General features: G+C 51.8%; 1 protein-coding gene and 1 non-coding gene across 4 annotated transcripts in view; one reads left to right on the top strand and one right to left on the bottom strand.

The window, feature by feature from the left end:
* Positions 1–640: 640 nt before the first annotated feature.
* GALNT6 (polypeptide N-acetylgalactosaminyltransferase 6) overlaps positions 641–27,882 on the bottom strand; it is a 37,893-nt gene continuing 10,651 nt past the window's right edge. For 2 of the 3 annotated variants that reach the window (XR_009565523.1, XR_009565524.1), the window contains 11 exons: positions 26,130–26,722; positions 23,993–24,165; positions 15,600–15,749; positions 14,340–14,574; positions 10,859–10,976; positions 9,052–9,252; positions 8,389–8,520; positions 7,673–7,774; positions 6,179–6,331; positions 3,039–4,921; positions 641–928 (listed from right to left, as the gene is read on the bottom strand). Coding sequence is in view for 1 of the 3 variants with exons in the window: in XM_030835030.2 (XP_030690890.1) it covers positions 4,808–4,921; positions 6,179–6,331; positions 7,673–7,774; positions 8,389–8,520; positions 9,052–9,252; positions 10,859–10,976; positions 14,340–14,574; positions 15,600–15,749; positions 23,993–24,165; positions 26,130–26,620 (1,869 nt within the window). In the remaining 2 variants the exon portion in view is untranslated. Of the gene's footprint in view, positions 4,922–6,178; positions 6,332–7,672; positions 7,775–8,388; positions 8,521–9,051; positions 9,253–10,858; positions 10,977–14,339; positions 14,575–15,599; positions 15,750–23,992; positions 24,166–26,129; positions 26,723–27,882 lie in introns of all 3 variants that reach the window. The other variant, XM_030835030.2, reaches the window with a different exon arrangement.
* LOC115841452 (U6 spliceosomal RNA) lies at positions 27,282–27,386 on the top strand. Its single transcript, XR_004034824.1, has one exon. It is a non-coding gene; the product is annotated as a U6 spliceosomal RNA (small nuclear RNA).

The following is a 27,882-nucleotide window of genomic DNA, read 5'->3' as shown; positions in this document are numbered from 1 at the left end:
GAGCTGGCTGGGGAATCCGGGCCTCCTTTGTCATTCTCCACCCGCTCCCCCACCGCCACCCCCCGTGGCCTCCTCTGGAGAATAGGGAGACGGCTCTAGCCCCCAGGATCAGGAGTCCAAGCGGGGGCTCAAGGGCCTCTTAAAGGTTACCCCTCCACATCACAGACTCCAAAGTGAGCCCTTGAGCGCAGGGTCAATATCACATCCATCGCTGCACCCTTGGCGAAGCCTTATCTGTATTTGCTTAAAAACCAAACTGTTTAGGATGGCACTCAATGCTCCCAAGCCATTGAGTGATCTGCACACCCAGCCTCATCTCCCACGCTGGTCAGACTCTTTTCCTCCTCTTAGGGTGAGGTGTAGAGGAGGGCTTTGGCTTTCATTCTGAGGCACTGCGTATTTTCCAAGAGGAATGTATCCTTTTGAAATAAACACGGGCACAAAAATAAATGTACAACGATGTGGGTTCTAGTGTAGTCTGTCACCAAACTTTGTGTAGTTTGTCATAAAGTTTGTCGCAAAATTGGGAAAAACTCAAGTATTCATCAATAGGGGAAGGTTAGAGAAATTGGGTTTAATCATATTAAGGAATACTACCCAGCTTTAAAAAAAAATAAATTTATTTATTTATTTGGTTTTAATTTTGGCTGCATTGGGTCTTCGTTGCTGCGTGTGGGCTTTCTCTAGTTGCGGTGAGCGGGGTCTACTCTTCGTTGCAGTACGCGGGCTTCTCATTGCAGTGGCTTCTCTTGTTGTGGAGCATGTGCTCTAGGAGCACGGCCTTCAGTAGTTGTGGCTCGTGGGCTCTAGAGCGCAGGCTCAGTAGTTGTGGCGCACAGGCTTTGTTGCTGCACGGCATGTGGGATCTTCCCGGACCAGGGATCGAACCACCAGGGCTTCACCACCAAGGAATCCCAATACTATCCAGCTTTTAAAAAGAATGAGTTAGACTTAAATGACCTGACATGAAAAGATGTCCTTGGTATATTAAATGAAGACATCAAGTTTCAAACAATATGGTACTCTGTGTGTGTGTCTTTATATATTATGTATATTCATAGAAAAAGGGTATAGAAGGTTTATACCTGGAAATTATTACTTTTCTAGAAGTTACTACTTCTAGAGAATGAATCAATAGGTATGGCAGTGTCGTGAGGATCAATTTCACTTTTTCTTTTTTCGTAATTTTTCGGCCATATCGCATGGCTTGCAGGATCTCAGCTCCCCGACCAGGGATTGAACCCGTGTCCCCTGCATTGGAGGTGAGGAGTCTTAACCGCTGGACTGCCAGGGAAGTCCCTTATTTTTGTAATTAAAAATAAGAATATATTCGGGGACATTTATCCATTTTGGGCAATGGCGCCAATACTCTTCAAGTGGGAAACAGATCCCCAAAGGAGATGAGCCATGCAGTTCTAAAGGGAGAGAGGTTCCTGGAGCCAGGAGATAGTAACACAGGGCTAGTGAGCATCAAGCTTTTAAACAAGACTTGGGCGTCCCTGGTGGCGCAGTGGTTAAAAATCCACCTGCCAATGCAGGGGACACAGGTTCGAGCCCTGGTCTGGGAAGATCCCAAATGCTGCCGAGCAACTAAGCCTGTGAGTCACAACTACTGAGCCCGTGAACCACAACTTCTGAAGCCTGCACGCCTAGAGCCCATGCTCTGCAACGAGAAGCCACTGCAACGAGAAGCCTGCGCACCGCAACGAAGAGTAGCCCCTGCTCGCCGCAACTAGAGAAAGTCCGCGCGCAGCAACGAAGACCCGACGCGACCAAAAATAAATAAATAAATAAAAAAGATTTTAAGCAGGACTTAAGGTTTTAGGTTAGCCTGAGAATGGTCAGAGGGGTGGATTTTAATAGTGCAGATGTGGGGTTAGGGCAAGGCCATCCTCGGCTAAGGGGAGGCCAAGAAGCTGGTTTCTTGAGTCCTCCCACCTCCCTGTTCGTGCCCTCTCCCTCTTCTTGAGCACCTCTCTTCCCTAGTCCTCCCTTCACCCCCAAACCTGCTGCATCTCTCAGTCCCTGTGGGTTACCCTTAGCTGACCGCCCTTGCAAGATGCTCTGCTGCTGTGTGGTCGGGGTGAGGAAACTGAGCACCACAGCAGGGCTCCTCAGTTAGGCATGCGTCATGAGATCGGGCTGGAGAGCTCTTGAGTGATGCTACAGAGAGTATGAGCGATATTAGGATAAATAGCAAACAAACAGTGCCTGGTAAATGTTTGGATGTTGAATGCAACCAAGAGTAGGGCTAAGATTGGAGTTAAGGACTAAGGCTCCCTAGGATTTACTGGACTTACTAGCATGGCATTCAAAGCCTTTTCAGTTGGGCCCCAAGCCACTGTTCTACAGGGCCGACTAACCCAGTAAGCACAGCAGGTACAGTGCCTGAGGCCCACAATACTTTTTTTTTTTTGCCGTACGTGGACCTATCACTGTCGTGGCCTCTCCCGTTGAGGAGCACAGGCTCTGGACGCACAGGCTCAGTGGCCAAGGCTCACGGGCCCAGCCGCTCCGCGGCATGTGGGATCTTCCCGGACCGGGGCACGAACCCGTGTCCCTTGCATCGGCAGGTGGACTCTCAACCACTGCGCCACCAGGGAAGCTCCCACAATACTTTTTAGGCCCACAAAAATGTTTCCGTTTCTTTTAAAATCAGAATACAATCATCCTGGATTATATTCGTTGTTATATCAATGCAGTTATAAAACATACTCTTTACCACTTTTTTAATGAAGGCACAAGTGCCTAGGGCTCATGAAAGCCATAATGTGGTCCTGACCTTCTAGCTTCCACACTCACTGCGCCCCCACCCTTCAGTCCTCCTGGTTCCCTGCATCCACATGTACTGTTGTCCCTCTGCGACTTTTCTCACACTTGAGACCTTTGCTTACTGAGCTCTTCCTACCTGAGGATCCATCCTTTGAGGTCTAAGGTCAAATGTCACCAACTTTGTGAGGCTTCCCTAAATGGAAGGAATTGTTCTAAGTCATGTAGCACATCTCTGAACATCTCCAGGCTTGGCATGACTTGCTTACCTCTGTTTTCCCAGCTGAAGTATGAGTTCCACAGGGGAAGAGCCTTATTACCTCCTCATGTCTACATGTGCTTGACACAGCGTGGAGGCTAAATTGGGGGGCCAGAGGATATTTGGAGACGAGACAGTGGCTGTGACAGAACTTTTCAGATGTGTGTGATTCTTCACAGCTTGAATCAACTGATCCTCCAAACGGATCAGCTAAGGGGCATAGCAGGGGAGGAGGAACCCAGTGCAAACTTCCTTTACCAATGCCGTAAAACCTTTATTTCCAGTGGGATCTCATGTGCAATTCTCTTCTCTTTCTGGGAAAGAACTTTTCCCTTTCCCCACTCCAGGACACGTCCTGGCCACTCTCTCCTCTCCCTTTGGCTGGGCTACCCCATGGGACCTAGGAGACTTCCTGCGGCGGGGAGTTGCGTGGGAAGCAGAGGCAGCTGTGGTCCCACGGCACCCTCATGTGGTGCTGTCCAAGAAGACAGCCTGCTACTCAAGTAGGAAGCCTTCCAAGAAGGAATGAGTCCTCTGGGCAGCTGGGCTCTCTACTTCAGGCAAAGCAGCCATGCGTGGTGGGGGCCAACTTGCTTGGGGAAGAGCTGACACGTACGGCAGGTCTGCTCTGTGCGGGGAGTTCACGCGAGAACCGCAGACGAGGCGTCGCGCAGTCGTGCTCCACACTACCTGCTGTCCCGGCTTCTTCAGACTTCCCAGGGCTCTCGTTAGCCTTATCTGGGTCCTAGCCTCAGGGCTGCCGATACGTGGTTGTGTGGCCTGGGGCAAATAACTTCACTTATCTGGCCTTGGTTTCATAATATGAAAATGATAGGGCTGGACTAAAACGATGATTTTCAAATTGTGCTTGCAGACTTTTAGAAAAGTTCAGGGGCTGGTGGGCAATGCCCTCACCCACCCTCATTTTCATCCGTGGCTATTTTGCTTCTGAACTACATTATACATGGAGCGCTGTAAAAAGGTTCCGGGACTTAAACCTGAGAATCACTGGCTCCACAAGTTTTCTTTCAAAACGAACATCTCGGGATTCCTAAATATGGTCTCCCTCACAGCTACCTGGCTGCACTGCTCTAGGCTTTATGGAGACCAGCCAGCCAGAAATGATCAGACTGGAGGGAAGAGAGAGTGGGGAGCTGATGGCTAGTTGCCTAGTGTTCTTGTGGTGTGGTGGGAGGAGCCCGGGTTCAGGATACAGACCAGCTCCTTTACTTCTCTCTGCCTCAGCGTTCTTGTCTATAAAATGGGCACGGTGGTTCCTGTCTTTTTCACGGGACTATCGTGCAGATGAAATAAGATAAAGGATTCCTGTCAAGAAGCTTCAGGTAATGTTAGCAAGGGAGACTCTTAGACCTCTAATTCCTCTGGTAGAATATACCGTTTCACTGGATTCTGTGGGTGTTCTAGATGATGAGGGATTCAGGACGTGGCTGCAGAGGTACTTTTCTTGAAATCAGCATTGCTGCCCTGGGCTCTAGCCCAGCTGCCTCCTCTGCTTTGCAAGTCTGTTTCTAGGGCAGAAGGAGAGCTCTAGGTAACGTATTATGTGTTCTAACGGTCTCTTCCACCAACATGGAGGAAAGAAAATGGGCCCATTGTTGTTGCAAGGAGGAGGAAGGTCCTGCCTTGATTTGCATTGAGTTTGAAATCCATCTTTAAGGCCGACAGGGAACTGATGATCAGGTTCTCAAACATCAGGTTCCCCCAAATCCTGTTTCCTAAGAGGTTTGTGGGATTTCCCACAGGGGGGTGATCCAGGGCCTAGATGAAGAGCCAGTGCTGGTAGGGATCACTGGGATTGCAGGTGGCCATGGCTGGCTTTTCGTCTTTGGATGTCAGACAGGTACCAGATCCTGAGTTCCTGATGAGTTGATCCTAAAAAGATGACACGGCAAACGGTCAGCCTGGGCCTCAGACCTCTGACAGTGCTACTAGGGGGCAATGAAATAGGGGTCAGTAGACAAAAGGCAAAGGAAACCCAATGAGGCACAGAGAGGGCACTTCCAAATTCCTTTCCTTGGATGCCAGATACTCTGATGGGATGCCTTCCTGAGTTTCCACCTGTGCATGGTACCAATTCTCCACCCCCAGCTTTAGCATGAATGGCTGGAACAGAGGAAGGCAGGACCATGGGCTAACTGAAAAAGGCTTTCAGGACCACCCCCAACTCCAGATGGCCAGTCTCAAAGACCTGGGCCACTGCTGCCCACCCGCACCTTCTGCCTTTGATCGTGTTCAGACTCCTCCCTTCCCTGTAGCTCCAAGGTTAGGCTCCTCTTTCCCCAAGCCAAGGACTGGGGATTGGGGTGGAGTGGGGTGTGGAGGCTCACTGGGGGCTGCTGGTTTGGGCCCAATCCTGTAGAAGTTACATCGTTTATCCCGAGGCAGTGTGGTATAATGGAAAGAACCCATGCTTTCGAGTCAGATTTATCTGGATCAGAACCCCAGGCCCACCATTTACTAGTGAAGGGTCTTGGGCCAGTCACAAACTTGCTGAGCTTCGGCTGGCCCATCTCTAGTGGTGGGGACACCCCCTACTTGGAAGATTAACCAAACCAATGTATGTGAGTGCACAGCCTTGTGCCCGGCACACAGAGGCCAGGCAGGAACCACAAGTGACTCTTCAACTTCATCCACTGTGTTCAGCCTATAAATACGTGAGCTATGACACAGCTGGTCCTGGACCATAACCCCGACCCCATCTTTTTTTTTTTTTTTTTTTTTTTAGTATGTGGGCCTCTCACTGCTGTGGCCTCTCCCATTGCGGAGCACAGGCTCCGGACGCGCAGGCTCAGTGGCCATGGCTCACGGGCCCAGCCGCTCCGCGGCATGTGGGATCTTCCCGGACCGGGGCACGAACCCATGTCCCCTGCATCGGCAGGCGGACTCTCAACCACTGCGCCACCGGGGAAGCCCCCGACCCCATCTTTATATCAGGCAGAACCAGCCATCACCAAACCTTACTTAGGCCCTGAGAACCCTGCCTGTGACCAAGCCCACATTCTCCATACTTCCTATTGTACATTGTCCGGATCCACCCCGTAGTATCTCAGGCAGAAGATGCAGAAGGAAGGGAGGGGGCAGTTGTGGTCTCAGGCTCTTGATTCTGAGCTTTCTGGGCCGCTGACTCACCTGGGTGAATTTCCATTCCTCATCCTCGGGCACCTGGCTATTCTTGCCCGTGAAGTGGCAGCCCCTAAGGCCCAGAGTGTCAGCACCGGCATAGAGACACAGCTGCTTCGCAATGTTGTGGCGAAGGTCCCTCTGGGTCGTGTATTCAAAGTACTAGAACACAAGATAAGAGGAGGTCCTGAGGGGCAGGCAGAGAGTTTGCCCACCATCTTCCAAAGCCAACTGCCTTGAGATGCCAACCACAGATGGCCTCCTGGGGAGGAAAGTGAGTAGGTGTCAAGGCTTTAGTAATTCATGTGCCACCGCATCTGGGTGATACTGGAATGACAGATAATAGTTACTAAAGGTTTTTTCTTTAGTTAAAAACTTAACTTAGGGACTTTCCTGGCGGTCCAGTGGTCAGGACTCCAAAAAAAAAAATTAGCCTCATTTAAAGCATTATTGGTGAAATTATGTGCTAGTTCTTTTTTGCTAATAGATTACTATTGAAAAAATGTTCATCAGTGTACCACCTAAAATCACCACGCGGGCCAGCGGTACAGGAAATTGCTCCAGTGACTTAGTCTTCATTTGAACATCCTGTTGGCATCCTGTTCAGTGGCCCATGCCACTCCTTTCCTTGTTTCAGCTGTTTTTTTTTTTTTTTTTTTTTGTGGTACGCGGGCCTCTCACTGCCGTGGCCTCTCCCGTTGCGGAGCACAGGCTCCGGACGCGCAGGCTCAGCGACCATGGCTCACGGGTCCAGCCGCTCCGCGGCATCTGGGATCTTCCCGGACCAGGGCACGAACCCGTGTCCCCTGCATCAGCAGGCGGACTCTCAACCACTGCGCCACCAGGGAAGCCCTCAACTCTGTTTCAAGTGCCTCTTACTTACCAAATGCTGGGCATTCAGGGTATATTGAGGGGCTGCGTCCAGGGAGGTTATTAGTTATTCCTCAGGGAAGAGCTGGGCATTGTAGGGCATGGGGGAAATTCCCAGGATGCCAGGTAGCTGTGAGATGTCAGTAGCTAGGTGGTTGTTTTGGGGTCACTGATGGGTGCTAGGATCATAGTGGTAACTTCTGGGTAGGGAAGGCATTGAAGATAGAAGTTGAGTGTAGCCGAGGGGCTCAAAAATTTTCCACAGTCACCCTAAAACACCATGCAGCAGCTGGCATCCTCCAGGAAGCCTCCTCTGATGAACAATCCTCCCCTGCCAGGGTGGGGAGTGTGGGAAAACAAAACCCCAACCAAAAAACAATCCTCCCCCCCAGCCCCTCTCTAGCAGCCGGCACTGCTGCCCACTCCTCTCTGGATGCCCCGGTCCACACTTAAGACCTTGTCTGTCGGTATCATGCATTCCCCCTCAGACTGGGGGCAGGGCTGGTATCTCCCCCTCTCTCTGGATCTCCCCTACCCTAGTCCTCAGGAAAGGACGATTATGAGCGGAGGAAGGGGGCCTGTGAAGAGAGAAGAGGCCCCAGAGACAGGCTCGCCTCGGGCTGGGCTCCGTACCTGGTTGCCGCCAAGGCCATGGCAGGTGTACATGATGAGGGGTTTTCCTCCATTGTTATTCTCTCCCACATCCAGGCAGTGATCCATGCCGAGGTTCTTGAGCTGCAGAATGTTGAGCAGAGAGGGGAAGCAGGGGAGCACAGTTAGGAATTTTTCGGTTTGTGGTGTGGGATCCACCTGGAATAAATGTGCACGGCTGGATTTCTCCTCTGTGACTTTCCTCCTCTGCTCATTCAGGCAGACGCCTGAAGTGAATAGTAAAGTGAGGTGCAGAGCCCAGGGGTTGGGCAAGGTCAGGGTGGGCAACCTGCCAGGTCCCTGGGAGAAGCCCTCGGCATATGGGAATGTCCTTAAGAGCAGTGGTTCTCAAAGTGTGATCCCCAGACCGTCAGCATCACCTGAAGGCTTGTTAGAAATGCAAATTTTCAGGCCCCGACCCAGTCCTCCTGAGTCAACAGCCTGCGTCTTAACAGACCTTCCTGGTGATTCTGAGGCCTGTGAGTATTTGAGAACCGCTGCTTAGGGGTTGTTTCCTCCTTACAAGGTTTTTAGCTAGCTCTAGAAGCCCAGGGTGGCCTCTCGGTCCTCCTCCCGGATAAGGGAGCGTGGAGAGTAAAAATCAGTTGTTTGTCATCCAGCTGCGGGGTCAGTGGTCCTGAACTTTTCTCCCGGGGGTTCTGTGATGATGGGCGGGCACATTGGTTCTCAGGACTCACAGCTCCGTAGAAGATGGGCTTCAGGTCAGGAACAAACATCTCTGGGTAGATGTTGTGCAGGAACCAGGAAAAGTTGCGACAGTTCAGTCGTTCCCTCAGCTGCAGTCGCTCCGAAATGTCCCCGAAGGATTTCTGTCAACCGAGCCAGCCCCCTCAGGGTCAGTTCCACAAGCCTTGACCTTCTTTTCTGGGTGGAAGCAGCCCAGAGTTTCTGGGACTACTTCCTCCCAGAGCGGGTCTCCTGTTCATTCCTGCTCAGGACCAGTTGGGCCCCACATCTAATCCCAACCCCCCTGCCTCGGCTTTGGGACCCGCACCCACAGCACCACCTGCATCTCCTGTGAACTCCCACTTTTCTCCCAGTCCTCAATTCCTAGTTTCTCAGAGTAAAGCCATTCTTCCCGTAAGAGGTTCTTCCTCCAAATCTTTTCTCCCTCCCCTCCTAAAAGATACTGGGGCTCTCCAGGCAGGGACAACAAAGTCTCCTCTCTTCATGCTCTAGCCTCCAAAATACAGCCTGGGCTCTAGCTCCCAAGGTCTGAGGGGTAAAGGCACCAGGTGGTGGAGATGCGTGGGTCTCTGTCATCATTAAGCTCCTGACTAGGGGCTGGGATTCTGCCCTTCTATTCATCTAAACACCTCCTGAGCACCCTCCCCGCTCACCTCTTGGGCCATCTTTGCTGCCTGCAGATTCCTCCTGTAGAAAATCTCCTTGTAGCTATCCATCCAGACCTCAGCCAGGCGCACTTGGTTGCGAGCAATGACACTGATGCCCTTGGGGAAGGTGTGAGGGCTCTTGGTACGGAACACGTGGCCGACCACAGAGCAGGGGATGATCTCCAGTTGGCCCCCGCACTGCCACACCTGCCGTAAGAGGATATGGGATGGGAATTTCAGGGGGTGGGTGGGAAAACCTCCCCCGCAAGCAGCTCTGTTCCATTCCCAGGGTGCCAGACCCCAGGTCCACGGACTCAGGGAAATGCTGCGCTGCGCTCTCTCGCTGGAAAAAAAGACACTGACCAGGCTTCTTCCCAGGCCATAACTACACAATCTCTGGCTCTCTGATGTTGGTTCACTCTGATTAAAGCAAACAGAAATTTGCAGGGTCCTGAGGTTACCAGGGCCCACTTTGGAGAAAAGCCACTTGGCGAATTTTATGTGCATCTCCCTACTGTGAGCTCTGGACACCTGGCTTTTTTTTTTTTTTTTTTTTTTTGCGGTACACGGGCCTCTCACTGTCGTGGCCTCTCCCGTTGCGGAGCACAGGCTCCGGACGCGCAGGCTCCGCGGCCATGGCTCACGGGTCCAGCCGCTCCGCGGCATGTGGGATCTTCCCGGACCAGGGCACGAACCCACGTCCCCTGCATCGGCAGGCGGACTCGCAACCACTGCGCCACCAGGGAAGCCCCACCTGGCTTTTTGACCTGGAAATGTGATTTTATCAGCTCACGCAGGTGTTACTGGAAACTCAAGCTCCTCCAAATCGAGATCAACTTGTGACCTAATCAAAGCATCAATTCATTAATTAATAGCTACCATCAGGTGGCTTGTGGTCACCTGGACCTTTGGCACACTAGCTTCCTTGCAGAGAGACTGAACACAGGTCAGAGGCTCATGGACGAGCCTAGGATCAGAACCATGGGAGTTATGGTGACTGAGCTGGTGACCCTCCTCTGTCAGAGGGCTGGTTTACAACATCCCTTCCACCTGCGTCTTCTCCTTTTTTCAGGTTTTAGATTGGGAGGTATGTTGTCATTCATTTTAGTATAAAAGCAACAGAAATACATAATCATAGCCATAGTAACAGCAGGTATCAATGATGTGCTTGTATGTGCCAAGCACTGTGAGAGATGACTTCATAAACAAGCTCATTCGCTTGTTAATTACTCTCCCCTGGATGGGGATCTGTGTAGATTTCATGGAGAGGCAAGCCCTTCTTCCAACCTAATCCTGATTTTCCTTATTCCTGAAATCCCTCGGTTCTGGGGCCCACCAGAATTTGGCCATCATCTTCTCCTACGGTTATGAAGGGCTTGCTGAACAGAGGGGGAGGGAAACTCCTAAGGCTACCAAGGCGTGAGGTCTCTGACCTGGAAAGCAGAGCCTGATTTTTCCAGAAAAAGGATAGTGACTGCTTACTGACCTGTTCCACCTTCACCCTAACCCTTTTCCAACAGACATCATGAAAGATGTCACCAGTCCCCAGATGTCTGGTTCCTATTACCTCTATTACCCCTTCCCTCTGAGGAGTTCTGCCCAGTAATTTGTTCTCAAGTTGTCCAATCTGACTCCCAAGCCCCTACTGCCATGGACAGGGAGGGGGCAGAGGGAAGGTGGGGCCATGACGGGAAACAGCCACCCTTCCAAGTTCAGCTGAAGAACTGATATCCCTGGCACTGCCTAAGAGACAGGTTCTCAGGCCGTCCCCTGGGCCGTTGTGGTTCCCCCGCGAAGCCCTCTTCACTCTCACCCGGAAGGACATTTCCACGTTCTCCCCTCCCCAGATCTCCATCTGATTATCATAGGTACCGATGTGCTCAAAGTAGGACTTGGAGATGGAGAAGAGGCCACCAGCAAACGTCGGGGATCTGGAGAGACAGAGGGAGAAGCATGTGCATCTTCTGGGGGGAAGAGGGGCCAGAACCTGGCGTGGAAAGCTGTGAACTCACCGATGACGCCTCCTGAACTCCCTCCCTCCTCCTTTCCTCTCACCTGGGATATGCAGCCCCTCTTCCACTAGCTTATGCACTTAGCAAATGTTTATTGAGCTTTTATTATGTTCTCTTCACCTTCTAAGATCAGGTTGAGGAGAGACGTAATTATCATTACTCTCTTCTAAAAGGCATTCATTCACTCATTCATTCAACCAAGGATGTGTTACACACGGGCTTCCAGGGCCTGTGCTACGTGTTAGTCGTACAGAGTAAAGAGAGACAGATCTTGTCCTCTGAGAGCTCAGTGTAGTAGCTGAGGGAAAAGCCACAATCGTTTGCTTTTTGGCAGCAAAGTTCCTAAAGCACAGTAGATACTCGGTTATCAGAAGCTATGTGAAATTGTTTTTGGACATCGGTGCTCCCAGAAACAGAGTAGGAAGCGAGGTGAAATTAAGCTCAACTTGAACTACAGGGAGCATTTGGGGGCTACAACAAGATTCTGGCTTTCAGACAAAGGCAGGGAGGCACAGACCCATGTTTAGATTAATTGACAAAAACATCTAGAACTTAGATACCACGTTGCTCATGAGAGGGGCTGGGCTAAGGGCTGGAGGCGGGGGTGGCAGACAGGGCAGGAGTGCACAGAGATCATTAGCTGTTGGCCTCTGTGCCACGCCAGGCTGGCTTGGATGGGGCTTTGCTGCCCTCAGTGGGTGGCTCCATGTGGCACAACCATGCAGAAACCTTCTCTGTCAGCCCAGAACCGGTCAAGGTGCTTCACACACAGCAGGGGCTCAATCAGTGTTCACTGGACTGACTGGTCAAGGCTATTACCCAGGACCTTGGCGTTACCCTATGGCTGTTGTCGTCACCCTGAAGTTGGCTCCTGCAGCCACTTTCTGGAAGGAATTTCGGTTGGGAAACCCTCAAGCTCAGGCAAGCTTTCTGTCACTGGTTGTGGCCTCTCCCAGGGGTTCTAAGCCAGCCCAAGTAAGGCCAGGAAAGCCTCAGAGAGTCCTGGGATTCTAGATGAGCATTCTGGAACTAACCTGCTGCTTCCTTTTTTAAAAAATAATTTTATTTATTTATTTGTTTTTGGCTGCATTGGGTCTTCGTTGCTGTGTGCGGGCTTTCTCTAGTTGTGACGAGCGGGGGCTACTCTTTGTGGCGGTGCGTGGGGCTTCTCATTGCGGTGGCTTCTTTTGTTTCAGAGCACGGGCTCTAGGTGCACAGGCTTCAGCAGTTGTGGCACATGGGCTCAGTGGTTGTGGCTCATGGGCTCTAGAGCACAGGCTCAGTAGTTGTGGCGCACAGGCTTAGTTGCTCCGCGGCATGTGGGATCTTCCTGGACCAGGGATCGAACCCGTGTCCCCTGCATTGGCAGGTGGATTCTTAACCACTGTGCCACCGGGGAAGTCCCTAACCTGCTACTTCTTCAGGGTTCCCCCAACCTGGGCCTGTCTCTTGGCTTTGAGAGGTCCCTCTGACCAAGAAGCCACTGACAAATTATCTCTGAGGATAAACTCTACACGGGGAACTTTGCTGCAGACCCACAACCAACAGGCAACCTCTGGAAACACTCTGCATTTCCTGGCCTGCTTCTCAGGGTCCCCTGGGCCCTCACCTCTCCTCCTGGCCTCCCGTTGACTTTGGGAATGGAGGAAGGGAGGGTGCTGCCTGCAGGCCTCCTGGTGGGTCCTATGCAAGTGCCTCAGGCAAGCCCTGCACACCACCAGGGCATTTGGACCAGGGAGCAAATTAATTCCTCAAACACTGGAGCTTTGTCTTCCAGCTGTATGGTCCTCGGACATCAGAGCGGGGGACGTCAGTGATGGGTGGGGGCCAGGTGCCCTGTCTCTGACTGTGCCACTGTGTGCCTGGCCCCCAGCTTGGGGGAAGGGGGTTTTGTTGATGTACATCTCAAACAAAAGACATCTATGAATCAAGCAGAGGGTCTATAGGGAGTTCTAATTTCTTTTCTCTCTCCTGCCTTCTCCTTTCCCCTCTGCCCCTTCTAAAGGACACAGAGCGGCTGGCTGTTCAGGACCGTGGGATTCCTTCCCGTGGCCCATCCGAGCCCTCCCTACCGAGGCTCTGGGCAGCATTTCTTAGGATTTGGGCATGTGCATGGGTAGAAAGCCTTCCCTTTTATCTCTGCTCACCGTATCCCCAAACTCTGCTTCCCTCCATCCCTGGTATATATATTTTGTTGACCCTTCAGTTTCCTGACCAGTATAGGAAAGCAATGGCACAGATGATCCGGAAGCAGAAGGTAGCTGAGACGGTTTAGCTGAGACGTCTGTGGTCTCTAACAACACCAATAGGCAATCTGGAGAGGGAGGGGCAGGGTGGGTGCGTGAGGGGAAGGCAAACCCAGCTGGGCAGCAAACAATGGATACACTTTCAAGCATCTGCCCTCTAGCTCAGGGGCTGGCAGACTGTGGCCTGTGGGCCAAAGCTGGCCTGGCTTTCTAAGGTTCTGGCAAAGAATGGTTTTTACATTTTGAAAGGGTTATTTTTTGTAGCTGGCAAAACCTAAAATATCTGCTATCTAGCCCTCTGCCCGGAAAAGTTCAGGGCAACTGCAACACACTGTAAACGGCAGGACATTTGTCTATTTTCCTTTAATACGTTCTCAGTCTCTTCAAAGACGGTGACCTGGGTGCACACACCACCCCCTCTTATTATAATGGCTATTTTACAGTGGCCTCTACCCTCCATCTCTCTGAAAGCAGCAGTCACACCCTTCTACATGTAGGGAGGAATAAATGGGATAAGGTGTGGAAAGCCCTTAGCCCAGGGCCTGGCACACAGAAGGTGGTGAGTGAGAGCCAGCTGCTATGGTGAGAGGTAGGACAGAGCCATGATGGGGACACGGGCTTGGGGCCAGATTGGCGGGATGGGCATCCTGGGTCCACCGCTTTCTAGTGTATAGTCTGAGGCCAGCTGTCCATCACCAGGAGCCTCAGTTCTCACCTGCAAAGCAGGCTGATCACAGTACCTACCGCATAGGGGATGACGATTAAAGGCTAATCACAGTACCTACCGCATAGGGGATGATGATTAAAGGCTAATCACAGTACCTACCGCATAGGGGATGACGATTAAAGGCTAATCACAGTACCTACCGCATAAGGGATGACGATTAAAGGCTAATCACAGTACCTACCGCATAGGGGATGATGATTCAATATGTCAAGTGCTTCACAGAGCACCTCATAAATGCTGACCTGAGATGGCCCAGGTCCCCGGGACCATGGAGACCAGGATGTGGGCCCACCAGGCTTCAGTACTTACTTGATGGGGTAGGTCTCATCCTTGCGCCTCTGCTTCTCATGTGAAGGTATGGTCTCCCAGCCGAAAGTCAAGCTCCAGTCAAAGTTGCCACGACTCTGGACTCGGCCCCTCTGGACAGGCTTGGAGAACTCAAAAGTGTTCAGGTCGATAGTGACAATGTTGGGGCTCACCACCACCGTCTCGTCCTCGGCGATGCGAGCCAGGAGGGGCTCCAGCCAGCCATGGAAGCACTCACCTGCAGGTCGGCACCAGGACGTCAGTCAGGGTCCTGCCCACAGCTGAGCCCGTGCCCCCCACCAGCGGGGAGCCCCAGGATGACAAGCGCTCACTCCCTAGCTGTGGACAGGGAAGCACGTGCAAGCTCCACGGCCACAGAGAGTGGACAGAGATCTCCCAGGACCCTCCTACACCTGCCCTCTCCCCCCAAAAGAGGCAGAGGTGGCTTTGGAGGGGAGAATGGAGGTCTCAGGGGAGTAACATGGTGGACCCAAAGGCACAGGGAAGGCCCTGGAGGGGTGTCTTCAGGGTCTGTAGCCTATCCACTCAGTCGGCCCTCCCCACCCAAGTGTGGGTTTCACCGGGGGGTGTCCCCTCTCCCAGGGATCTCTGCACCTCACGCTTCAGCTCCAGTTGGAGAATAATCATCCCTTGGGGATTTTCGAGGAACTGCATGTATGACTTGATTTAGCCTTCATTTTGTTGGTGAGTAAGGTTGGCATCCTCACCCCACTTAACAGAAGAGAAAACTGAGGCCTGGTTAGTGGCAGGGCCAGGACGCAAATCTAGGGCTTCTGACTCCAAGGCTATAGCTTCTCAGAATTTGTATCACTGCTTTTAGGGAACATTTCTTTCCCTGACAATGGTGGGGAAGTGTTTTGCTTTGGGGCAAGAAGCAGGCCTTCCTGGCCCCATGTGGCCCTGCAGGAAAGTGCCAACCAGTGCCCAGTGGCGACAGGAGGCGTCTCCGGGGGCTGAGCTCAGAGTGAGGTTCAGATGTTGGCGGGAGAGAGGAACGTCTGGGGCTCCAGAACGCACTCCCAGCAACTGCGGGGTTGCCAGTTGTTTGGGGCTGTGGGTGCCTCCTGATAGCCATCCTTGGCACTGGGGTGAGAAAGGGGTAGAAGCAGCTAGGGGAGTCCCAGGCCTGCTTCGATCCTGGGACAGCAGAGCTGAAGGTGCTCTGCTGAGGCCATGGTCCCAGCTCTTCCTTCTGCCAGGGAGGGAAGGGGGACAGAGCCAGGCCGGCCCTCTTCTACTCACAGTGGGCATCCAGGAAGGTGAGCACCTCCGCCTGGGCCACGCTGGCTCCCAGCAGCCGGGCGGTGATCAGCCCCTTCCGTTCCTCCTGCCGCACCACCTTCACCACCTGCAGCTGCTTCACGTACTGTTCCAGCTGCTCCTTCAAGTACTCTGGAAGGGACAGGGTCATTGTCGCCAGCTCACCAGTTTGTTGCAAACCTAATCCCCCATGTGCACCAAGTCTGGGCGTTCTCAGGCCTCCAGCAGGCCTGCATTTTAACCCTCCCGCCCACACTGCATTGGGCAACTCCACAGAAGCCCAAGGTCGGGGGTGGTGGTGGAAGGACGAGGTCCCCTGTGTGGTCCCACTGCACGTGGTCGCCTTGCCAGGACATTCCACCGGCTCTGTTGGGCCCATCCTGTGTCTGCGTACTGGGGCGCCTTCTCTAATGTCTGAGACAGGACCTCAGAGTTGTTTCTTTGGTCTCAAATCAAGTATCAACTTCTGACAAAGGCTCTCAGATGCCCCTCTTGGTCTCTGCACCCTCTCAGCCCCCATCTTTTCAGAGCTAGGCCTTGGGCCTCCCCTCCTTTCCACACCTGCAGGTTGTGGCAGTCATTTCTCCCTGTCTGAGTCCCTGTCTCCCAGGTTCTTCAGAGTAAGTCTGACAGGTAGAGCGGACACAAGTATTGATTTCCGGCTTCTGGGGCAGCAGCAAGAAGTCTTACTCTAATCCTCTTTTTTAAAACGTAAATTTATTTATTTATTTTTGGCTGCATTGGATCTTCGTTGCTGCGCGTGGGGTTTCTCTAGTTGTGGCGAGTGGGGGCTGCTGTTCATTGCGGCGCGTGGGCTTCTCATTGTGGTGGCTTCTCTCGTTGCGGAGCACAGGCTCTAGGTGCGCGGGCTTCAGTAGTTGTGGTTCGTGGGCTCAGCAGTTGTGGCTCGCAGGCTCTAGAGCTCAGGCTTCAGTAGTTGCGGTGCACGGGCTTAGTTGCTCCGCGGCATGTGGGATCTTCCCGGACCAGGGCTCGAACCTGTGTCCCCTGCATTGGCAGGCGGATTTTTAACCACTGCGCCACCAGGGAAGTCCCTCCTCTAATCCTCTTTATTACCTCCTCTGCACATGGAATTCTTTAGGAAGATGAAAAGATGCTGAGCGGCTTTTTAATTACATTTAAAAACCATGTACCCAGCACCTCCATGAGCTAGGCACAGTGGTGTGCCTGGCCACCCAGGGAACGGGCCACGGCAGGGTAGGTGATGAGTGACCGGCTAGAGGTGGTGCAGGGCTGGGGGAGTCTCCAGGAGGGGCAACCATCCTGAATTGGAGGGGGTGGGGAAAGCGCTTTGAAGGGAAGGGTATCTGCTGAGATCTCCAGCCCCTTCTGAGAGAGGGCTCACTTCATGACTCTTGTTATTAGTCGGAAATCCTCAGAGCATTAAATATAGCCCTATTCTGAAGCAATGCACCTTGGAACGTAGTCCAGATCTTAGTGATGTTTCAGTACCTGCTGTTTTGGTTTATCTGTGCCACTGTTCTGTTCCCCGCTGTGCAGAATGGAGTTGCCTGTGGTTTCAGAAGTGGCGGGGCGGGGCGGGTGTGGCAGCTGACTGTGTCCTTTCTCTTGAGGGCTGTGGAATCGGCCCAGAGCTTAGGCCTCGCTCTCAATGCAGTGTCACACAAACTGGGGTCCGAAGTCAGTTTTGTGGAGGCGTGACTGATCTCTCGCTCTACTCGTTTTGTTTTTCTTTTTGGCCACACCGCGTAGAATGCGGGATCTTAGTTCCCCCACCAGGGATGGAACCCGGGCCCCCTGCAGTGGAAACTCGGACTCTTAAGCACTGGACCGCCAGGGAAGTCACTCTCTCTCTACTTTGACACACTCACACACACACACACACACACACACACACAGCCCAAATACCTGAGCACTACTATGTGCCACTCATGGAACTAGGTGCTTCCATGTTGACTTTTTTTTGCTGTACGCGGGCCTCTCACTGTCATGGCCTCTCCCGTTGCGGAGCACAGGCTCCGGACGCGCAGGCTCAGTGGCCATGGCTCACGGGCCTATCCGCTCCGCGGCATGTGTGATCTTCCCGGACCGGGGCACGAACCCGCGTCCCCTGCATCGGCAGGTGGACTCTCAACCGCTGCGCCACCAGGGAAGCCCTTAACTTTCTTGTTTAATCTTCTCTGTGAAGATTAACGCGCTATGAAATAGGCAGTACTGTCCCCCGTGTTGATGAATCAAAATTAGCCTCATTTGGCCGCTTCAGCCCAGCACTCCCTTAGCAAACACCTGTGAACACGCTGCCAGGTGCCAGCCACCATCCTGGGCAGGGAGGCCGGGGTCTGGGTCCTGCCTTCACGGAGCTCCTAGGCTCATTCTCCAAGTACAGCCCCGAGTGCTGGCTCTAACAGGGAGGTGGGAGGATCCCCGTGCGCGAGTCTCACCTTCTCGGCGCGGCTACCGGCGGACATTTCCCCTGAGAACATAACTGTGCTTACAGGAAGTTCATGGTGGTGGAGATAACCCAGGGACAAAACATCATAGAAAGTGGGTTTTGTGGTAAGAGCACGTCAAGCATTGAGCTGTGAATGTCAGGGCAGCCTGAGCTCTATAGAGCCCTTCCCCCACGCCTTCCCTCCAATCTCGGGGGGCTGGGTGGGACCTGGGAATTCTGCGCGTGAGCCTCAGGCCCTTTGATGGGGGTGCGATAGCTCTCCTAAGTCAGGCCCCTCCCTGCACCCACTGGACATAAACCCAAGAGCGGAGTGTAGCAGAGCCGAGTGTGGAAAGACAGACGGTCCCAACCGTTTTCCCTTATGTCCCCCAGACGAGACCCTCCTCGTTTAGGTTCAACACCACCCTACCCCAGCCCGGCTTCATTCCTCACGGCTGGAGTCTATGAGACTCCTGTGACCACCCCCCCCACACATGCCATACTCAGTGCCATGTCTGAAATACCATCTATATGCAGATGCTCCTGGGCCTCTTGTCCTGGCCTTGCCATCTTCACTTGGATGTCTAACAAGACCACAAACCTAACACGCCTGAAATGACGTCGCAGATTTCTTCCCTACCTGCCCTCCCAGCCTCCCCCCATGTAAATACATGGGACCAGCATCCCTCCAGCTGCTCTAAACTAGGAATCGTGCTGGATTCTCCCCCTCACCCCCTCCACAAACAGTCCCTCAGCAAATATGGCCAGTTCTCTCTCTCCATCCCCACCGTCACTGCAGCAATCATGTCTTGAGTGGTCTCCCGGCCTCTACTCGACACTCCTCTTCCCAATCTATTCGTGACATTGCAGCCACAGTGAGTTCTCTCTTAAAAGTATAAATCACATCATGGCACCACGGTGGTTTAAAATTGCACTTAAAAAACGAATCCAAACAGTATGATGGTTCCTCAAAAAATTAAACAAAGAACTACCATATGATCCAGTAATTCCACTTCTGGGTATACAGCCAAAATAACTGAAAGCAGGGACTCAAAAAAATATTTGTACAGCCATGTTGATAGCAGCATTATTCACAATAGTCAAAAATGTGGAAACGATCCAAATGTCCATGGGTGGATGAATGAATAAACAAATGTGGTCTACACAAACAATGGGGCACTCAGCCTCAAAAAGGAAGCAAATTCTGACATGTGACAACATGGATGAACCTTGAAGACATTATGCGAAGTGAAATAAGCCAGACACAAAAGGTCACATACCGTACGATACCACCTATACAAGGTACCTCCAGTAGTCAAATTCATAGACAGAAAGTGGAATGGGGGCTGCCAGGGGTTGGGGGGCTAGGGAATGGGGAGTTATTGTTTAATGGGCATAGAGTTTCGATTTGGGAAGAGGAAACAGTTCTGGTGATGGTTTCACCACAATGAGAATGTATTTAATGCCACTGAATAGTACACTTAAAACCGGTTAAGATGGTAAATTTTATGTGTATTTCACCACACACATTCAAAAATCTAAACACTACACTACTGCTTAAAAAGGTCTCGTGATTCAGTTCTGCTCACCTTTGTAAACTCACTTTGTATCAGTGCTGTTTCTGCTTCCTTGCTCGCTTCCCTGCAGCCATGCTGACCTTATTTCTGCCCCATTAACACACTAAGCCTCAGGGCCTTTGCGCTGGCTGTTCCCTTTGTGGGGAGCGTTCGGAGTAGCCTTTCTTGGCTACTCTGACTAAAAAAGCTGCCTAATTCCTGAGTAGCCCATCACCTGCATTCTTATTTTTCTTCTAATTTAATTTCTTCATAGCACTTATTATTATCTGCAATTATTTATTTTCTGTCTTTCCCATTAAAAAAGTAAGCTCTAAAAAGACAGACACCTTGTTCAACTGTTCACTGTTATACCCCTGGAGCCTGCCCAGGGTCTGGTGCTCAGTAGGTACTGATAAATACTTATTAAGCACATCAGTGAACCGCCTTTATTTATGCTTCTCTTGTGGACTCTCCCTCTCTACTTTGGCTGCTGAAAAATCTAGAAAAGAGAAACAAAACAGAAAGCCCTTCTTGTAGGGAGGACTTCCTCTCTTAACTTTTCCTCTCTCATTTTATGCTGTTTTCATTTCATGCCCATCTATACTCTAGCCAGCCTCAAATCGAACTGCAATGCGGAAATTTTTCTTGATTAACCCTTTTGCAAGGAGAACAGGAGAAAGGAACGAGTGTAACACCCTTCGGGCGTATTCTACAATCCTCCTGCCCAGATGGAACATTGAGACACTGGGCTATATTTTCGAACCCAAATCAGGACTCATTAACGGCCTCTTTCCATCTCCAAGCGTGAGGATTAAACTGGCAGGTGAAACTGACATGTGGGAATAGAATTTCTTTATGGCGAAGAAAATATTGAATGGAAACTTTCCTAAAAAATCCAGGACATAGAGTTACTACAGAGACATCTTCCTATATTATTAAACAAGGAAAGAGGTAAGAGACAGCAGTAATAAAGCAACTTTACTTGTTAGAATAGACACTGGAAGTTGTAATTCAACTAGAATTGGAAGCTTTGAATAATTCCTAACTTGCATTACTGGAGTCTCTTAGGAGTTCAGGGGGCCACGAGAGGAACTGCCACTCACTTCAGTCCTGACTGGCCAGGGGAGATGGCAGTGGGGGAAATCGTGGGCTAATCCAAAGTGCTCCCAATGTCTCCTCCCCTGCGTTTCTCACAGTGTGTTTCCTGACTTCAGGAAACACACACCTCCTCTCCTTTCCTCTCCCTGCTGATTCCTCTTCCCTTCCTACAGCCCCTCTCCCAGGCCAACCCCGTCTCCCCACTCCTCCTCTCTCCTTGGGGAACTTGCTCACAGAGGATCCTATTCATATCTCGGCTCTCTGGGTCCTTGGTAAGTGTCTGATTTCCTCCCAACCATCTAGCGAATTCCCACAGGAGGGAGGCATATGTTCTCCTACTCAGCCTCCCTGCCAAGGGCTGGGAAGGGCTTTGGACAAGGGGTTGCCGTGTCTGGGGCGTGGTAGACGGACAGTCTTGGGGGGGGGGCAGGTTTTAGGAGCTTGTGGAACGTGCCAGACCAAGACTGGCCCTCGGTTGCTGACCTGGCCATGCAGGAGGGAAGTCTGTGCCTGGGGACGGACTGTGAAGTGGGAAAGAAAAAGTTCCCCAGCCTGGCACAGGGCCTCTTTCTGATACCCGCCCCCCAGTATCACATGCCCGTACACTTGTGGTCAAACCGTGCTGCCGGGCACCTGGATAGGAGGACAGAGAGCAAAGACATTGAATTTCAGCAGAGACACGTCCATTGTTTGTGTGTGTGTATAATGAGAGCCAGGTGATCTGATCAAATGGTCAAACGTGTGGGAAATTTTATCCCACCGTGGACTGCAGAGACTTCTGACCATGGATCTGAGGGTTTTTTCTTTCTTTGCTGAACTGAACATTGCTGAAAGTACCTCTAGAGTCCCAAAGCCCTCAAGGTAGGGTGGTTCATCCCGGGGTCCGCAAATTCCCTGGAATTACAGGCACAAATGTGGGTCTGTGCACACTTGTGGCAGCTGTGCACGGTTCTAGAGAGAGGGGCATAGATTTTAACAGGTTGTCAAAGGAGGCCAGGACCCAGGAAACTAAGAATGGCTGGTTTCGGTTTTTCAGGCAGGTGATTCCGAGATGCTGGAGTTGACTGTATGAGAGAGTCCAGGGCAACAAGGGAGAGGCCACCAGAAGGAACCGGAACAGGTCGGTGGCCCGAGAGGGGCAGGCTCTTTGCCAAGCCCATCTTACTAGGCACAGGCCACTCTGCCCTTTCAAAGGTGTCCGTGGCAGCCTGGCACTACGTCACTGGCTGGCCTGGTCAGAGGAACTGCCCAACTGTGCCTTAGGGATGTACGCAATTCTGAGTGACAAGCTGAAACTGTTTAGAGCTTCTACCACGTGGGACTCAAGGGAAGAAGCTTCTGAGGGATGGGCCGCTCAGGGTTGTGGGGAGAAGGGTTATGAGAGAGCCCAGTTTGAGAGGAAGGGCAGCTGATACATTGGTTTCCACTCCTTACAAACAACCTGCTGCTACTGAGATTCCTCGGGGGCCATTCTCAAGCCCCAACCCTCTGCGCCAAACTCCTTGCCCTCCCTTTCCAGAAGCTAATCGCTCTGCTCCTTATCTACCAGACCCTTTCACTGCATCCCTCGTACTTGCCTGCTTTTGTTTTCTAAGTGCTGCCAGGTGTCTGTCCTTCCCAGGGAAATGTGAGCTCCCTGAACAAATGGACCAACAGTGCCCATACTCAGCTTCTCCTCGCACTGCCCTCCGCGGCCCTAGTCCTCTTACCCAGAGGGCAGGAGGGGGCTGGGGGAGAGGAGGGGGCGTCAGCAGCTCCACTGGAGGGGCCGCACAGTTCCTGCCCTCGATACGGGAGCATGGGCACAGGAAGCCAACCCGGGAGAGCCCCAGCCCCCACGCGCCACCTGGGAGGAGGGCTCAGCTCCTGGAGGACTCCAGTCTACCGATGCATGGATCCCGCAGTCCCTTTCCTAGTTCTGGCCTCGGCATCCCATGCTCAAGTGATTTATGAACTTCCTCTCTGGACTCGGGGTCCTCTTCCTCTCTTCCTGACAATTACCCTCCCCAAAGCTGCCATCCTTCTGAGATAAGGTCACCCTCCAGCTTAAGCACCTTCAATGATACCTCGTTTTATTTTCCCCCCCAGATAAATACTTTTAGCACGGCATGGATTTCATTCACAAACACACAGCACAAACACACTGATGTTTTTTTCCGGAAGGTCTCTCTTCCGGGACTGCCTTTCAATACCTCTTCTCTCCCTAAACACTCGGGCTTTCAGGCGCCGCTCTAACCTGGCCTCCATGGTGGACGGCCCCAGCCATGCCACACAGAAATAACACCTCCCATAGTGTCTTGCTCCCATACAAAGAATAAAATGAAACTAATGCACACGGAGCTCTTACGCAAGACTTAAGTACTCTGTAGCGCATGAATGATCTAATTTACCACCTATCTCTGAGCCCTCGGCCACCACTGTCTTCATTTTTAGAGGAGGGGACTGAGGTTCAGAGAGGCTAAGTGTCTCGCCCAAGGTCACAGAGCTAGGAAGAGTCAGAGCTGGGACTTGAGTTCCTGGGTGTCAGACTCTCAAGTCCATGCCCTTTCACGTCTGTTGGGGTGTGTTACAGGCCACACCATTGTGGTTGGTGCTGTTAGCAGTCATCTGACTACGGGAGCTGTTAGCCTACTCAGGACAAGAGGTCTCATTTGTCATTTGTCTTTTCTTTTGGCCACATGGCACGTGGGATCTTAGTTCCCCGACCAGGGATCGAACCTGGGCCCCCTGCATTGGAAGCGTGGAGTCTTACCCACTGGACCGCCAGGGAAGTCCCTCACTTGTCATTTTTCATACTATCCCCTATGCCTAAGTCAGTGCCAGGCACATAGTACTCCGTAGATGTTTCTGGAATTGCTTTGAATGGTGGAAGTTTGGCAAGCAACCTCACTTGTCTATTACCAACTATAGCAAAGGGCTTCTGAGGTGGAATCTTCAAGAGCAAGGGAATGGTCCGTCAGGTAGGAAACAGAGGGAAGGCCGTCCCCACCCTCTGCCCTGCCCTGACCTCTCCTGGCATTTCTAACTTGGGGTTGGGCTTGGTAGCTCTAAGGGAGTCCTTGAAGCCAGAACTGCTAAGCTTTTGGAGCTCTTGGGGTAAAATGTGAACGAAGCTTGGGCTCTAGAAATGCGGTCTACCTGCCCCCTGGCCCCCATCTGCCTTCTTCCTGCTCCCAGCCTCTATGATGAGCTGTGATGCCAGACAACAGGCCATGAGGCAGTGCCTGCTCCCTCAGGAGCACCTGCCCACTTTCACAGAATACCAGGGGAGACCCCAGGCCTCTCCTTGGGGGGCCCCCTAGCCTCACCTTCTGTGCTGGCGTCATCCACCAGAATGATCTCCTTCAGCAGGACGGCTGGGGTGGTGTGCAGGACACTGTACACCGTCCGCAGCAGCGTGGACCAGGCCTCGTTGTGGAACACAATGATGACGCTGGTGGCAGGCAGTGGGGGGCAGCGCCGGAACTTCTGGTTGACACATCTGCAAGGATGAACGTGTAGATACAGCTCTCCAGGTCCCTGGGAGTTCCGGGGGCAGGGAGGGCTCGGTCCACAGATTCCTATAACCATCCTTTGCTCCTTGGATCCCCCAGCCTCCATTCCCCATTGGAGCTGGTAATAGCTGCTCCCTGTTTCCAGCTTTCCCACCATTTGCCACCTACTCTGAGCCTCTGCACAGGTCCTAACCAAGCCACTCCAAAACCTGTCTTCCCCAGAGCTGGCTCGGTGCCCCAGCGGTGATGCCGAGGGCATCCCCCTCACTTCTCTCATCTGCTCTAGGAGTTCCCAGGGCTGACTCTCTCTTCCTCAGTGATATGTGTGATGCATAAAGTGTAATCCAACCCAGAGGTCCCAGAGAGGAAGTAATAAAAGGCAACTCTGACATCTGAGAAAAGTGACTACAATTTCCATACTCAATAAGAGGAAAAGGCTTTTCTCTTTATAATGTACAGTTTCTCTCTAATCCATTTCCTCATGAATTCCCTGGAATCTGATACTATTATCACAAACAATTTCCTGTGACCTTTTCTCTATCCTCATCCACTCCAGCCACCCTGTGGCACTTGGCCACACTGCCACCATCTCTGACACGCCATCTCGGCTGGGGGCAGGAATGTGTGAATGCTGGATCTCAAGGAGTCATGTGGCCTAATGACGTTTTTTTTTTTAATCATTATAGTTTTTAAAAATATATATTTATTTTATTCATTTATTTTGTTGCGACAGGTCTTAGTTGCGGCTTGTGGGCTCCTTAGTTGTGGCACATGGGCTCCTTGGTTGCAGTAGGTGGGCTCCTTAGTGGTGGCATGCGAACTCTTAGTTCTTAGAGAGAAACTGTACATTGTGTGGCATACATTTGGGATCTAGTTCTTAGTGTGGCGTGCATGTGGGATCTAGTTCCCTGACCAGGGATCAAACCCAGGCCCCCTGCATTGGGAGCATGGAGTCTTAACCACTGCGCCACCAGGGAAGTCCCTTGATGCCCTTTCTTAACCCCCTCTGCTGATCAGAGAGATTTCTCAGCAGCCTTCCAGAGGAGACCCCCAGACTTCCTCCACTGGCTGCCCTCACACCCACTGCCCTTCCTTGCTAGGAGCCCTAATAACTTGGGGTGGTTCCATGTTCTAGGCCTCCAATACTAGGTCCTAGTCTGAGGAACCCCAGGTTCGAAGTCCTAAAGAATCATGAACTCCAGGACGGGAACTGCCATGTGAGAAAAGGCCAAAAAGGGTATTACTCTTGAGTTGGGAATGACAAAGTGTACATGAGAAAGACACAAAATCTTTGATGTGAGGACAGTATGAACACAGACTGAAGTGGCTACGGCTCAAAGATCTAAGAACTGGTTCACTGCCTGGGATTGAAAGTACAAACAGCTTCAAATAAAGATTGGAATGAATTCTTGGCCCTGTGAGTCTTCACTGAAAGAAACCAGGAGGTGTGGGGATAATCCTGACCACCAGGGCTGCTGTTGGGAAATGCCCTTGGCCAAGAGCTCAGCAGCGGAGTCCTGCAGTCTCTGGGGCAGGCCTCAGCATGGGGCAAGGCCACCGAATATGTGGCCTGCAGTCAGGCCTTCCCAGTTACCCCTAGGCCACGTCTGGTCCCAGCCTGGACAGAGGTCCTTTTTCTGTACCCTGTCACCTTCACAATTGTGTTTCACTCTCACAGGTCTCCCTGAGCCTCTGGCCTGACCATAATACGAACCCCACACAAAATCTCTGATGTGAGGATACAAAATCTTTTTGTATCAAAAGATACAAAATCTTTTGTGCCCTGGGATAAGGGCAATTGATTAGGAAAAGTGAAGGCTTAGAGAAAATCCTTGCCCATACTCAAAAATCCCTGTCAGCCCTTTACCTGGTCCTCAGCCCGTGGCCGTGGCCACACCAGCCACACCTTTGGCAGAGCCCTGGCCTCACCCCAGGACACGGCGCTACTTACTCAGGGGGTCGGGTGTCCGGGCCCAGGGCCCTCTGCAGGGAGATGCGGTCGCTGGCAAAGGCATTGAAGCAGTGCTTCTTATAGCCCTCTTTCTTTTCCTGGGTCTCCTGGGGCGTCCACTGTTTCTTCTGAAATGCTTTCCCATCTGCCCCAGGGCCATTGGGGTCCTGTGGTGGCCGTTCCCAGAGGGGCTTCAGCTCAGCTGGGGCATAGAACTCGGGGAGGCAGGTCCGGTTTGTGGAGGCCAGTGTCTGCTGGGGCTCCGGAGCCCTGATCTGGAACCTGGGCATCGAATCCCTAAGGTTGTGCACGGCCCCCAGCATGAGGTCCAGGACGTGATCCTTCTGGCTCACCAAGGATTTCAGCCATGGTTTCTCTGTGGCCTGCTCCCTGCCGCTTACATCCCTCTGCAGGATGAAGAGGAAGAGCACGAAGGCGCTGCCCACCATGGCCAGGCGCACGGCCATGTGGCGTCTGCGGAGCAGCCTCATCCTCTGGAACCAGTGGAAACCCCGGCTGGGTCAGCTCCAAGCGCTGGCCCGGCCCTGTAAATAGCCTGATGGGTTGTGGTGGCCACACCCTGGGGCCTCGGCCTGAGAAGGGGGGATGAGAGAGAGAAATGACCCAAGGCAGTGGTGGGGAGGGAGTCGGGGGATTCGGGGTTTGCGTCCAGGCTCTGCTGCTGAATGGTTACATCACCTTAGCCCAGCCACGTCACTTTCCTGCACCTAAATTTCCTCCATCCAGAAAAAGGAAAATGGACTCTGTTTCTTTTCTGCCCTAAGATTCTGACATTCATGGATCTAGAGTAATTGGAACACTGAAACTCTACATGAAGAGATTTAATCAACTTAACCACTTTGAGAAACAATTTGGCATTCTCTAGAAAAATTTAAAACGTACATACCCTATGACCCCACAATTCCTCTCCTGGTTTTATATCCCAGATAAACTCTGGCACATGTATGCCAGGAGGCATGCACAAGAACGTTTCTAGCAGCACTGACGAAAAAGGCAAAAATCAGAAACAATCCAAATGTCTGTCAGCATTATAATGAATAAATAGCGTGAAACATCCACGGCACAGAGGACTGCACAGCAGTGACAAAGAATGAGCCACTTCTACATGCCACAACTTGGATGCAATGTTGAGTGAAAAAAATCAGCACATAGACTAAAATTGTAACAATACAGAGAAGATTAGCATGGCCCCTGTGCAAGGATGACACGCAAATCTGTGAAACGTTCCATATTTTTTGCAGCACTATTTACAACAGCCAGGACATGGAAGCAACCTAAGTGTCCATCGACAGATGAATGGATAAAGGAGATGTGGCACATTTATACAATGGAATATTACTCAGTCATAAAAAGAAATGAAACTGAGTTATTTGTAGTGAGGTGGATGGACCTAGAGTCTGTCATACAGAGTGAAGCAAGTCAGAAAGAGAAAAACAAATACCATACGCTAACACATGTATATGGAATCTAAACAAACAAATAAAAAAGGTTCTGAAGAACCTAGGGGCAGGCCAGAAATAAAGATGCAGATGTAGAGAATGGACTTGAGGACACAGGGAGGGGGAAGGGTAAGCTGAGATGAAGTGAGAGAGTGGCACTGACATATATATATTACCAAATGTAAAATAGATAGCTAGTGGGAAGCAGCTGCATAGCACAGGGAGATCAGCTCAGTGCTTTGTGACCACCTAGAAGGGTGGGATAGGGAGGATGGGAGGGAGATGCAAGAGGG

This window comes from Globicephala melas, chromosome 10 (genome assembly GCF_963455315.2).
Source record: "Globicephala melas chromosome 10, mGloMel1.2, whole genome shotgun sequence".
In the NCBI taxonomy this organism is placed as follows: Eukaryota; Metazoa; Chordata; class Mammalia; order Artiodactyla; family Delphinidae; genus Globicephala; species Globicephala melas.
This window is presented reverse-complemented; position numbering and strand designations above follow the sequence as displayed.